The sequence below is a fragment of the Typopeltis vanoorti genome, chromosome 2 (assembly GCF_054136105.1).
Source record: "Typopeltis vanoorti isolate ZY-2024b chromosome 2, IOZ_Tvanoo_1.0, whole genome shotgun sequence".
Taxonomy (NCBI): domain Eukaryota; kingdom Metazoa; phylum Arthropoda; class Arachnida; order Uropygi; family Thelyphonidae; genus Typopeltis; species Typopeltis vanoorti.
Window position 1 is genome coordinate 136439128 of NC_143550.1, and position 14226 is coordinate 136453353.

Here is a 14226-nt window from a genome sequence, read left to right on the forward strand (position 1 = left end):
AAAAGTTCCTGTCAAAATAAGTCAGTTTGTGCTCTTAGAGAATAAAGAGACAAATGCAAGAATGCTAAACACTTGTAAAACTAGCTAAACAAAAGTCTTTTTGTTTGAAAAAGAGTTTGAGAACAGGAATCAAACCTTGGAGATTCAGTAGCAAACTCTGAAGAAAACATTGATTGATTCTGCCAGAGAGGCATGTGGTGAGGTTGTGTGCAAGGATAAAAAAATCAGAACTCCCTGGTGGACACAGGAAGTTAAAGAGGCAGTGAAGGAAAAGAAGAAAGCATATCAAAAGTTCCTGGCAAATAAGTCAGCTTTTACTCTTACAGAATACAGAGACAAATGTAAGAAAGCTAAACAGTGTGTAAAACTAGCTAAACAAAAGTCATGGGAGGACTTTGGCAAGAATATAGAAAATAAATATCAAGAAGGTGGCAAAATATTCTGGAGGTTGTTGAAGAAGCTTAGGAATGGAGGAAAGAGTGCTGTAAAAGGAATTAGAGATGATAAAGGTGAAATGAAAACAGGAGAAAAAGATATCCTTGAAGTATGGAGTAATTACTTTGAAAAACTGCTAAATGAAACAAGCAGTGATGCCAGCACAGTGGTAAAAAAACATTGACCAGGTATGCAGTCAGGAATACATATCCATACTTGAAGTAGAAAAAGCCATCAAAGGCTTGAAATGTGGAAAGGCAGCAGGAGTAGATGATATTCGACCAGAAATGCTGAAGTATGGTGGTAAAAGAGTCTTACAGTGGCTGCACTGCATAGTTCAGAAAGCCTGGACAGAGGGACGAATTCCCGATGATTGGAGTAGAGCTCTCATAGTACCCATATATAAAAAGGGAAATAAAACTGAATGTGAGAATTACTGAGGCATTTCCCTACTGAGTGTTCCTAGCAAGATCTATGCAAGTATACTTGAGAAACGGTTGAGAAGAATTGTGGAAGAAAAGCTTGGTGAAGAACAAGCTGGATTCAGGCCAAATAGAGGCTGTCAGGATCAGATCTTCACTTTACGACAAATAGTCGAGAAAGCATGGGAATATAACAAAGATCTGTATTTAAGTTTTATCAATCTGGAAAAGGCATATCACAAGGTGCCAAGAGAGAATCTATTCAATACGTTACAGTTATATGGTGTCAATGGGGCATTATATCAAGCAATACTTAGTCTTTATTTGAGTTGTAAGTCGGCAGTTAGAATTGAAAGATGTACAGGAAGATGGTTTAATGTTAAATCTGGTGTGAGACAAGGATGTACATTATCCCTTCTGTTATTCATTATCTATATGGATCACATTATGAAGGAAAGTGATATTAAACATGATATCAGAATTGGAGATGTTAATGTCAGCTCTTTGCTTTATTTGGAAGATGTTATACTTCTGAATATATCCGCTACAAGTTTGCAAGATTCCCTTACTAAATTGAATAATTGTTGTAATAGATATGGTATGAAGGTCAACATTAAAAAGACAAAGACAATGAAAACAGGCAGAATTGTTGAAAATGCCGACTGTGTTGTGAACGGGGAAGCTGTGGAACAAGTAAAACATTTCAGCTACTTAGGCATGATTTTTAGTGAAGATGGTAAATTAAATATGGAAATAGACAATAGAATCAACAAAGTTGGTATGGTAGAAAGTCAACTGAATAAATTTATATGGAATAAGAGAGAAATTAGTCGGAACATAAATTAGCTATACAAGACAGTGTTCAAACCAGTTTTAACTTATGGATCTGAGAGCTGGGTCAGAAGTAAAACACTTGACCAAAGACTAGAGACCGCAGATATGAGATTCCTGAGAAAGATTAGAGGCGTGAACAGATGTCATCAATGGCAATATCATATTAAAAACGAAGATATAAGTAAAGAACTTGACATTGTCGGCATCCAGGAGTGCGTTAGTAGAGCTAATCTCAGGTGGTATGGTCACTTAAACAGAATGGGCGAGGAAAGATTAGCAAAACAAGTGTTCTCTGCCAGGTTGGCAGCAAAACGACCCAGAGGAAGACCAAGATATAGGTGGATTGATACGGTACAATGTGCCTTAGACGATAGAAATATAAGATCTGATAATGATAATATTGGAGTCTTGACAAGTAATAAACTGATTTGGAGGAAAATTATAGATAGGAAGTTAATCTACTATGTTAATGATAATGATGTCAATTTTTCATGTAGTACTATCATATCCTGTACATCCCTTGAGGGTAGGTACATGTCAGGAATTTGATGATGATGAAACAGGAGTGTTTAAACCAAATCAGCAACTATTACATTGGACTAATTCCACTGTGTGTGTGTGTGTGGAAGACTTCATGAAGGTGGTCTGTAAGCTAGACAAATGGTAGTCTGTGTGCCTCTATCCCACGCCATAGAAGAGGAGATTTGAAAGTCAGGCTCCACTTTAACAGTTGGTATCGTTCATAGACAAGTCACAATTTCTACAGTGTGATACCAGGCATGCTCTGATTTAGAGAGAACTAGGAACATCATCCTTCTAATATTCGTGAAAGGGACACTTATGGTGGAAGCAGTACAACAGTTTGGGGAAACATCTTGTTGGGTGGATGCACCAACCTGAGTATGCCCTAATGAAACCATGTTTGTCTATATGCAGGTGCAATAGGGAAAGACATTAATTCTACAAGACGATAACGCTTGTCCTTATCGAGTTAAGCTTGTAGACCAATATCTTCAAGAAGAGACTATTGTACATATGGACTGGCCAACTAGCTGAGCATATCTGGGATGCTCTTGGTCAATATGCTGCTGCTCTCGACTTCCCCACCTCCTGGAAAACCTTGAGGGAGTAAGGAGAGATTTGCAGGTGTAATGATTTTATTACCGAGCTCCTGGACACCATTACAAACAGTATGAACATCATTGTGAATGTCGTGAAGGATGACCAGATTTCTTACTGAGGCACACTCTGACAATCTCATTTTGACCTCTTGTTTTTGACTATTGTCTTCATGTACCCATTTACTGAATCAAACTACTGATTGACAATTTTTGTTGGGATTTTTTTGCATCTCATATACTGCTTTCCATCGAATTACGATGGAAAGCAGTATATGAGATAAAAATTCATCATAGAGTTTTTGAGTTTGTTCAGGTGAATGAGGATAACAAATATAACTAACTAATACAAATGTATACCTGTTAAACAGTGATCATCATTTTGTTAAATTATGGAGACTACTGTGTTAAGAATAATAACCTTAATTTCCCAATGTTTTGGCCTTCATATCAAGGATTATGAAAGTCATTATCTGGAGTATACATATATATGTTATGGTTCAAGTGATAAATCTGGTTATTATTAATAATTACCGGTTAAAGTGAATAATTCCTAGAGGAGTCTGGTAAATGTAATAAAAACATGTTTATAGGTTTTATATATAGGTTTTCATTTTCAATAGAAATTATAATAGCTTAGGTTAGGTTAGTTTATAATGAAAAAAAGGAAAGTACTTCTTTTGCACTCAATGAAATCAGAAATGAGAAATCATTATAAACTAACCTGGATGTTGCATGTCGAACCAGAGTGTAGTCGTAGTTTGTCGTGGGCAGATTAATGGGGATGAAAGATAAACGTTGTTGTGGACAGAGCTTAATGATTGCGGGCAGATAAATGAGGATAACAAATAAAAGTTGTTGTGGGCAGATGAATGGGGATAACAGATATATATCGTTGCTGTACCTCTTTCCTCATCAATGGAGAAAAACACTTATCAGTTCCTCTCTGATTTATCTATTATCCACATTCATCTGCCCACAACAACTTTTATTTGTTATCCCCATTTATCTGCCCGCAATCATTAAGCTCGGCCCACAACCACGTTTATCTTTCATTTCCATTAATTACAGAAGGAAAGTACTTCTTTTGCACTCAATGAAATCAGAAATCATTATACAACCTGGATGTCGCATGTCGAACCAGAGTATAGTCGTAGTACTTTTCTTACTTTTTTATTATAAACTAACCTACCCTAACCTAACCTGTTATAATTTCTATTGAGAATGAAAACCTATAAGCATGTTTTTATTACATTTACCAGACTCCTCTAGGAATTATTCACTTTAACCGGTAATTATTAATAATAACCGGATTTATCACTTTAACCGTATATACACTGCTCAGAAAGAAGTCAATGGACACCATAGTGTGAGGAACAAAAAGCCATGGCACCCACCTAAATAAGATGTAGGACCTCCTTTTGCTGTGTTTCCTACTGGGTATACTTTCCACAAGTGTATGATAGTGATCAATTGAAATTTTGGACCATTCTTCCTGTAGGCATGTAATGAGGTCCTGGACTGCTGCAGGGTGGATGTCCCTTGATCTGATGCTCCAGTTCACATCACAGATGTTCAAGTAGGGTTGAGATCAGGGCTCTCAACTTTGGAGGCCAGTCAAGCATGATGTTCATGCCCACAAACCAGGTAGTCACAGCAGCCTTATAACATGGTGCATTGTCTTGCTGAAAGAGACAATGGTAAATTCTGTAGAAACGGCACAAAGTAGGAAGCATTGCATTATCCAGAATGTTTAGATACTGAGATGTTGTTCAATGTTTTATCAACACAAACAGAGGTCCAAGGCCAAACAAGGAAAAACAGGCCCCATACCATCACACTGGCTCCTCAGAATTTCATAGTTGGGGTTATGCACTCTGGTAAGAGATGTTCACACTCATCCATCTGCTTGGTAGAGGGTGTAGCATGATTTGTCACTCCATAACATAGCTTTCCAAGATTCCACATCCCACTGTACATGCTCTTTGCACCACTGAAACTGATACTGCATATTTGTTCAGGTAATGTGGAGCTTGCATATTACAGTCCTACCATGGAAACCCATGTTGCGAGCCTCTGTTCTGAATGTTTTTGTGCAGATTCATGTTCTAATTGGTGCCAGGAAGTCCATATTCGATGTGTTGGCTGACAAATGAGAGTTTTTACATATCCCTCATAACATCCTATGGTCATGTTCAATGAGTATGCTTGGTCATCCACTGTGGGTAGCACTTGCAGTTGACTTCAGTGATGCCATACTGAGATGGTACTTCCATCTCAGTATGGTATCACTGACTGTTGATCTGGAATGGCCAAATTTGTTAACAATTTGCCGAATAGACAGGCCTGCAACATGGCATCCCATCATATCTCTCAAATTTCATCAATTCCCTTCTTCTAGCCATTTCACCTGGACACAGTTGACTTGGGAGCATCATATTCATCCAACTTATACTGGCTACAAACATATGACTTGTTACAAGGCATGCTGCACCTTGCTCATGGGGGTGTCCACTGATTTCTTTCCAAGCAGAGAGAGAGAGTGTACACACACTGTATATATAGATATAGAAACTCATCATCTGGAGTATACACATATATATACAGACATGCTACATTGCAATTAAAATTTGTGTGACAGAATACTTATCATGGCTTGCCACTATCCCCCTCCTATTGCTAACTTTGATATGGGAGCTTTTGAGCAATGTGCTCTTGATTTGTTAATTTACAACCCAATGTCTGGCTCAAGTCTGCTGAGATGTTTTTGTTATTTGTTACCCCAGCTGCCAGACTTTAGACAGCTTCCTTAACAGCCTGAAAACAAACAGCACAAACGCATAAAATTCAAAAATTAAATTGAAAGCCAGAACACACTTCCATTTCTGGATGCATTTGTCATGCATCTTCCCTCCGGCAGTCTTTCCTTCACTTTTTACAGTAGGCATATATCTAAAGGCTAATGTATATACAAACTTTTACCATCGCCAAACACAAAAACCAGGCATGATTAATACACTAAAAAACAGAGCTATAAAGATTTAATACAAAAAGCAAGCACTTTAGCATGAATTAAAAAGTATCAATAATACTTTCCTAAAAAAAAGGAGCCTGTGTAGCTCAGTGGATGTGGCGTTTGCACACCACCGCGCTTGGCCGCACGAAGGAAGACTTCATTTCGAGTCTAGTTGGCAACTAGAGGAAATTTTTCTAAGCCTTTTTTCGACCGGTTCCCGAGTTAGTCGATCTCTGGCACGGGCAAGCAGGTTTTTCCTCCCGGAAACTCAGGTTTTTCGTCCTGTAAACTCAAGAAAATCGACCGTAGAACCCACATTATTTCAGACATTAAATATATTGTGTTAGGGTTAGGGACCACGAGATGGCGACACATTTGAGCCGTCTCTCTTCACTGCGTACCGCTTAATTAGTGATAGCTTTGGGCCATCTGTCTCTGATTGGGTAACAGTGGAGATTGAACTGCCCACTCAGTCTCCAAAAGTTAGATAGGGCTAAATGGCCTCACCTACTCCCGTATACGGGAATAAAAAGGCGTTAGCTGATTTTTTTTTTTTTTTTAAAAAATGGTTACTACAGCAAAAATACAGTTGACCCTTGAACAATACGGATTTAAACTGCATGGGTCCACTTATATGCAGATTTTTTTTTCAATAAATATATTGATAATTTTTTCTGAGATTTGCAACAATTTGAGACAACTCACAGTATATGTAGATACTAGTTTATTTTATCATTTCTACCATGAAATATACACAAATCTAATTATATATTAGGTTTTATCCTTTATCCAAGTGTTAGCAAACAAAGTTTGTAAGTCCTGAAAGTACTTCAGGTGCAAAACCCAATATATAATTAGTAGCATAACCAAGTGAAAAAACTTCCATAAACTTATCTCTAATCCAGAGAATTTTAATAATAGGGTGTGACACTCTTTGGCAACTCGTATAGGTAAATATGACTTCTCCATTACTTTCACCTTAGTATCACCACCCGAGGGTCTGGCTCTCACTGACGAGATCTCAATAAAGGTCGAAACCGGTCTGGGTAGTGGCCCTTCCCTTAATGCATAGTATTATACATGTCTGCAAGGAGATGTGCTTTGCATTAAGGGAGATACTAAGGCAAGTGACACCTTTACCACGAGTTTCCCCAGTACTGAAAGTACTTCAGGTGTAAACTTTGTTTGCTAACACTTGGATAAAGGATAAAACCCAATATATAATTAGTAGCATAGCCAAGTGAAAAACTTTCATATACACAAATCTATTATTATCATCATCATCATCAAATTCCTGCCATGCCCCCTCAAGGGGTGTACAGGATATGATAGTACTACATGAAAACTTACATCATTACTAACTTCCTATCTACAATTTTCCTCCAAATCAAATCTGCTACACTCAACACTCCAACATTATCAGATCTTATATTTCTGTCTTCTAAGGCACTTTTTAGGGGTGCTTAAGGGTCAAAGCTGTATAACTGAGAGGAGACCTCCACATAGCCTTTAAAGGAATGCGGAGAACCGACCAGGGCTTCTGACCTAATGTCCAATCCTCACCTTCTCGTGGTGCACCCTGTTGGGTATCTACTTTGATACTGAACGAACGAGGATGGGCTGGCAATTTGGGATTTAGCCAACCAAATTGTATTCTTATTGGTTAAACCAAAATAAAAAATGATGGTACAACATGACAAAATTTCATGCCGGCTGGGGCGTCGCCCAGTTAAACAAGGCCCCCGTTGTTTTCGCCAGGGAACCAGGGCGAACAGCGAAAAGTCAGCTACTGGAACAAATCTGAAAACAAACCCCAACTCAACATCACCAGAGTTAAAGATCGGTACTATCAACGTAAGAAGCCTGAATGGCAAAGAAATGGAGCTAGCTGAGGAATTAGATAAGTACCAGATCGACATAATAGGGGTGACTGAAACAAAAAAGACCAAAACTGGTGAGATCTTTCTGAGCAATAAATACAAAATGTTATATTCAGGCAATAACAATCAAGGAAAAGAAGGAGTAGCCATAGTATTCAACACAAAATACGAGGCTAATCTTCTTGAATGGCAGTCAGTCTCAAGTAGAGTAATGTGGGCAAATATGAGAATGGGGAACTGGACAATGAGACTTATTTGTGCCTATGGTCCCACAGAAGGCTCTACTAAGGTAGAAGTGGAGGAATTTTTTGAGGCTTTAGAAAAAGCAACTGACACAATGAAAAAGGAAAAGTTGGTCCTTGTTGGGGATCTAAATAGTAGAGTAGGAAATGATTGTGAGACATACAAAAATATTTTGGGAAAATTTGGAGAAAAGAGCAAAGCTAATAATAATGGCAAATATCTGTTGGATTTCTGCTCAGGACATGGACTGGTTATTACTAACACCATGTTCCAACATAAAAATGTGCACAAATTCACATGGAGAGAAGAGGCTAGGAATAAGAAAAGTCTCATCGACTATGTTATTGTTGATAGTGATGTTTTCTCCCTGGTGCAGGACACCAGAGTGTACAGAGGATTTGAAATTGGAAGTGATCACTATTTAGTCTTGAGCAGGATAAAATTGAATTTCATATTGAAAAGAATAACATGTAAGAAAGTTTTAAAGCGGATAAAAGTTGAGCAGCTCTCAGATGTAAACTGTAGACTAAAATACAGAAATATTATTGAAAAGAAAATGAAAGAGTTTGAGAACAGGAATCAAACCTTGGAGATTCAGTGGCAAACTCTGAAGGAAACATTGATTGATTCTGCCAGAGAGGCATGAGGTGAGGTTGTGTGCAAAGATAAAAAAATCAGAACTCCCTGGTGGACACAGGAAGTTAAAGAGGCAGTGAAGGAAAAGAAGAAAGCATATCAAAAGTTCCTGGCAAATAAGTCAGCTTTTACTCTTACAGAATACAGAGACAAATGTAAGAAAGCTAAACAGTGTGTAAAACTAGCTAAACAAAAGTCATGGGAGGACTTTGGCAAGAATATAGAAAATAAATATCAAGAAGGTGGCAAAATATTCTGGAGGTTGTTGAAGAAGCTTAGGAATGGAGGAAAGAGTGCTGTAAAAGGAATTAGAGATGATAAAGGTGAAATGAAAACAGGAGAAAAAGATATCCTTGAAGTATGGAGTAATTACTTTGAAAAACTGCTAAATGAAACAAGCAGTGATGACAGCACAGTGATAAAAAACACTGACCAGGCATGCAGTCAGGAATACATATCCATACTTGAAGTAGAAAAAGCCATCAAAGGCTTGAAATGTGGAAAGGCAGCAGGAGTAGATGATATTCGACCAGAAATGCTGAAATATGGTGGTATAAGAGTCTTACAGTGGCTGCACTGCATAGTTCAGAAAGCCTGGACAGAGGGACGAATTCCCGATGATTGGAGTAGAGCTCTCATAGTACCCATATATAAAAAGGGAAATAAAACTGAATGTGAGAATTACAGAGGTATTTCCCTACTGAGTGTTCCTGGCAAGATCTATGCAAGTATACTTGAGAAACGGTTGAGAAGAATTGTGGAAGAAAAGCTTGGTGAAGAACAAGCTGGATTCAGGCCAAATAGAGGCTGTCAGGATCAGATCTTCACTTTACGACAAATAGTCGAGAAAGCATGGGAATATAACAAAGATCTGTATTTAAGTTTTGTCGATTTGGAAAAGGCATATGACAAGGTGCCAAGAGAGAAGCTATTCAATACGCTGCAGTTATATGGTGTCAATGGGGCATTATATCAAGCAATACTTAGTCTTTATTTGAGTTGTGAGTCAGCAGTTAGAATTGAAGGAAGTACAGGAAGATGGTTTAATGTTAAATCTGGTGTGAGACAAGGATGTACATTATCCCCTCTGTTATTCATTATCTATATGGATCACATTATGAAGGAATGTGGTATTAAACCTGATATCAAAATTGGAGATGTTAATGTCAGCTCTTTGCTTTATGCGGATGATGTTATACTTCTAAATAAATCGGCTACAAGTCTGCAAGATTCTCTGACTAAATTGAATAGCTGTTGTAATAGATATGGTATGAAGGTCAGCAATAAAAAGACAAAGACAATGAAAATAGGCAGAATCATTGAAAATGTCAACTGTGTTGTGAATGGAGAACCTGTGGAACAAGTAAAACATTTCAGCTACTTAGGCACAATTTTTACTGAATCAGCAAAGCTGGTATCGTGGGAAGTCAATTGAATAAATTCATATGGAATAAGAAAGAAATTAGTCGGAACACTAAATTAGCTGTATACAAGACTGTGTTCAAACCAATTTTAACTTATGGATCTGAGAGCTGGGTCAGAAGTAAAACACTTGACCAAAGACTAGAGACCGCAGATATGAGAGTCCTGAGAAAGATTAGAGGCGTGAACAGATGGCATCAATGGCAATATCATATTAAAAATGAGGATATTAGGAAAGAACTTGACATTGTCAGCATCCAGGAATGCGTTAGCAGAGCTAATCTCAGATGGTATGGTCACTTAAATAGAATGGGAGAGGAAAGATTAGCAAAACAAGTGTTCTCTACCAGGTTGGCAGGAAAACGACCCAGAGGAAGACCAAGATATAGGTGGATTGATACGGTACAAAGTGCCTTAGACGATAGAAATATAAGATCTGATAATGTTGGAGTCTTGACAAGTAACAGACTGATTTGGAGGAAAATTGTAGATAGGAAGTTAGTAATGATGTAATTTTTTCATGTAGTACTGTCATATCCTGTACACCCCTTGAGGGTACATGGCAGGAATTTGATGATGATGATGATGATGAAGGCACTTTTTATCAATTCACCTACATCTTGGTCTTCCTCTGGGTCTTTTTCCTTTAGCAAAACAAGAACACTTGTTTTGCTAATCCTTCCTCCCCCATTCTGTTTAAGTGACCATACCACCTGAAATTAGCTCTGCTAACACACACACACACCTGGATTCTATTATTAAATCTATTATAAAAAGTTAAAATTCACCAAAACTCACACACACAAACACTTACAGACCATACATGGCATCATTTTCAGTCGAGAGAAATGTAAATAAAGAAACGTAAAGATGCAATATTAAATCATAACTGCATAAAATTAACTGTTATTAATTAATCAAATTTCTAATTAGCATAAAAATGAAAAATTATGATTCACTCATTAGTGTATAGGCTAGACTACTGCGAAGCAATCTTATCGATTACACTAGGCTACCATTAAGCAATCATATTGCTGCTTCTTTATTATCAATGCATGAATCGTTATACCTGTAAATAAATGCGATTTTCTTTTCACATTATCTTTTCATTTTCAATGTCTAGTGTTAGTAATATGTATAACATTTGCAGCATTTTGTATCATATAAGACTATATTGATATAGATACTGACAGACATTTCGTCTTGTAAATAGATGACAAACTTACAGAAGTGATAAATACAGTACTGTAAATGTATTTTCTCTTCCTTATGATTTTCTTAATAACATTTTCTTTTCTCTAGCTTACTTTATTATAAGAATACAGTTTATGTTACACATAATGTACAAAATATGTCTTAATTGACTGTTAATGTTACTGGTAAGGCCTTCAGGTCAACAGCAGACTATTAGTAGTTCAGTTTTTGTGGAGTCAAAAGTTATATGTGGATTTTCAACTGCACAGGGGGGGGGTCAGTGCCCCTACCCCTGCATTGTTCAAAGGTGATCTGTACTATCAAGAAAATTCTCATGACTGCATCTAAAAATAAAATACAATAAAACTGTAGCCATTTCATAGATTAAAATAATATCAGATAAAATAAACAGAAGACTACACAACACAACCTTAATACCACCTTTAAAACTCCTGCAAAATTAAAGAACTTATTCAACTCCTCCAAAGATCCTTTTCTCCCTGTGCCCACCATTGAAGTGTACTATATTCAGTGCAGCTGAACTTGCCTAATATAGGCTAAACTGGAAGCATGATTCTTCTCTGGAAAAATGAACATAAAAACGGCACATTAAATGTAATTAAATCAATGGTGGTGTTTGTGCAGCTTTCTCTGATTGGCTACCAGTGGAGCCTGAACTGTCCACTCAGTCTACAAAAGTCGGATAGGGATAAAACAGCCTTGTACTCCCTATAAGCAAAGAAATGAGTGTTGCTAACATGTTTCAAGAATATTACCAGAATGTATACGAAGCTCCAGTTTTGACCACACCAAGTTGTCTTTGGAATGAAAAACTGGTATTGAATTTGAGAGGATTGCTGGATTATGATCACTTGATAGAAAATAGAATGATATTTTATCCCTTTCTAGGTGCCATGCTCTAAACATAGATTTATAGGTGGGTCAATTGTCCATAGCCATGACATCTGAATAAAATATTTTTTTAAGATAGGTCAGATATTTTATGAAAGTTCTAATTTCACTAAGCAACTTGAAGTACTAACATTTCAACTAATTGATTTATCTTACTGTCATTTTAATTCAGTTTTCTCTTTGTTATACCAAGAAGTCTTAAGATGGATACATGATAAAAATTCAGACAAATCAAAATTGCAATCTTTATAATCTAATTCCAATTAGTCCAATTACACTTAATGGGAAAACAAAATGCAATATGAAAAGATCCTACCTTCATGCTAAGAAGAGTAACATCATCCCACTGCTGCCATTCAGGAAACAGATTAGTGAAGACAACAGGTTCAACACCAGATGACACCAGGTAAGCCTTTGGAGGATCGTCAGCATTTTTCTCTATTAAAAATGTAAATTATTTAATGAAGTAATACAGATAACAAAAAAAAACCTTTATCGTGGATTAGTTCCACGATAAAGTTTTTTATCGTGGAAAAAAAAAGCATTAGTTCCATTAAAAGTAGCTGTCTTGATTATTTTAGGATGCATTAGCATCTGAGGCTATAATGCACCATGCCAACAGTAAAAATGAATTAACAATTAACTATATATATAAGTATATAAGGTAAAATTCATACATCTGATATATAAAGATTAAACTAGTATAACAGTTCTAATTAAAAATATATATTTTATAAAGATTTATTTCTTGTAAAAATTTAATAACCACTGAAACAAAAAAAGAAATTAAGAGGAACAAAAGAATCAGAACATTATATACCGATATATTGCAGAGGTGGAAAAGAAGAGAGAAGTAAATCAGGAATAATGATATGGATAAAAAAAAAAAAAAGAGACTGGAAAGTAAATATACAAAATTACAACTATCAGAGCAAAAGATTATTAGAAACAAGAATAAAAACAGAAACAGGCCATTAACAATTATAACAACATATGTCCCAGTAGAGGATGAAGAAAGTGAAGAATTTTCATTATAGGCTATATTAGATAAAATAAAAAGCAGGTGACATGAATAATGAATTAATACCATCTGTGATGGGTAACTGCAAAAAACTGTCTTAATGAAACAGAAAAAGATTAATAGAATTTGCATCATATAATAATAACTTAAGAATAATGCATAGTTTTTTTTAGAGATAAAGATGCTCATAAATTTACCTGGCCAGCAAGAGATCAAAAAAATTGATAATTAACTACCTGATAGCTAATAATAAAATAGCAAAATTAATAAATGATGTAAAAGTTTACAGAGGTTACAATATTAATTCAGATCATTTGGTAATCAGAAATATAACAATACCACCAAATTGGGTAAAGAAAAGAAAATCAAATACAATGAAAATGTATATAAAAATAAATCTTTTACTACAAAACAAGAAAAAAAAATGCATACCAAGAAAACATAAATATTTAAAAGAACCAGAATGGAAAGAGATAGGAGAATGGAAAAAATCTGGCACTGATTATACACAAAGTAACAGAAAAAAATAAAAGGAAAACAAAACAAGGACTCCAAATATGAATGATAAAATCAAGAATATAATTGAAGATAAAAAAAAAAACTCCATACATTAAATGGCTTACCTCAAGAAAACTAAAAAACTAAACAGAATATAAGAAGAAAAGAGCAACAGCAAAAATAATAAACAGCCAAAGAAAAATTCAGGAAAAATGCAATCATGAGTATATTTCAGTACTAGATGTAGAAAAAATCCAAAACCTGAAATATGGAAAGGCAGTTGGAGTAGATGATATTTCAAAATAAATATCCATGACTCTAGCTGCCTTGCCACATTTCAGGTTTTTTTCCCATTCACATTATGCAGGATGACCACTTATTAAAGTGCTTCCACCACATAATTCAGAAAATTTGATCAGAGAATGGAACAGGGCTCTTATGGTTACAATTTATTAAAAAAATAAAATTCTGTATAGTGTAAATGGGAGGCTATATAGAATCATTTATGTATACATATCTTACATATAAGTTGCAAATTAGAAAGATGGTTTGAAATTAAATTGAGTGCAGAGAGGTTTGTACCCTATTTCTAATG

General features: G+C 35.9%; 1 protein-coding gene across 3 annotated transcripts in view; it reads right to left on the reverse strand.

Annotated features, from left to right (window-relative positions):
• LOC150109453 (uncharacterized) overlaps positions 1–14226 on the reverse strand; it is a 710474-nt gene that overhangs the window by 17496 nt on the left and 678752 nt on the right. For all 3 annotated transcript variants that reach the window (XM_090413228.1, XM_090413221.1, XM_090413233.1), the window contains exon 33: positions 12429–12550. In XM_090413228.1, coding sequence (XP_090269354.1) covers positions 12429–12550 — 122 coding nt within the window. The remainder of the gene's footprint in view (positions 1–12428; positions 12551–14226) is intronic.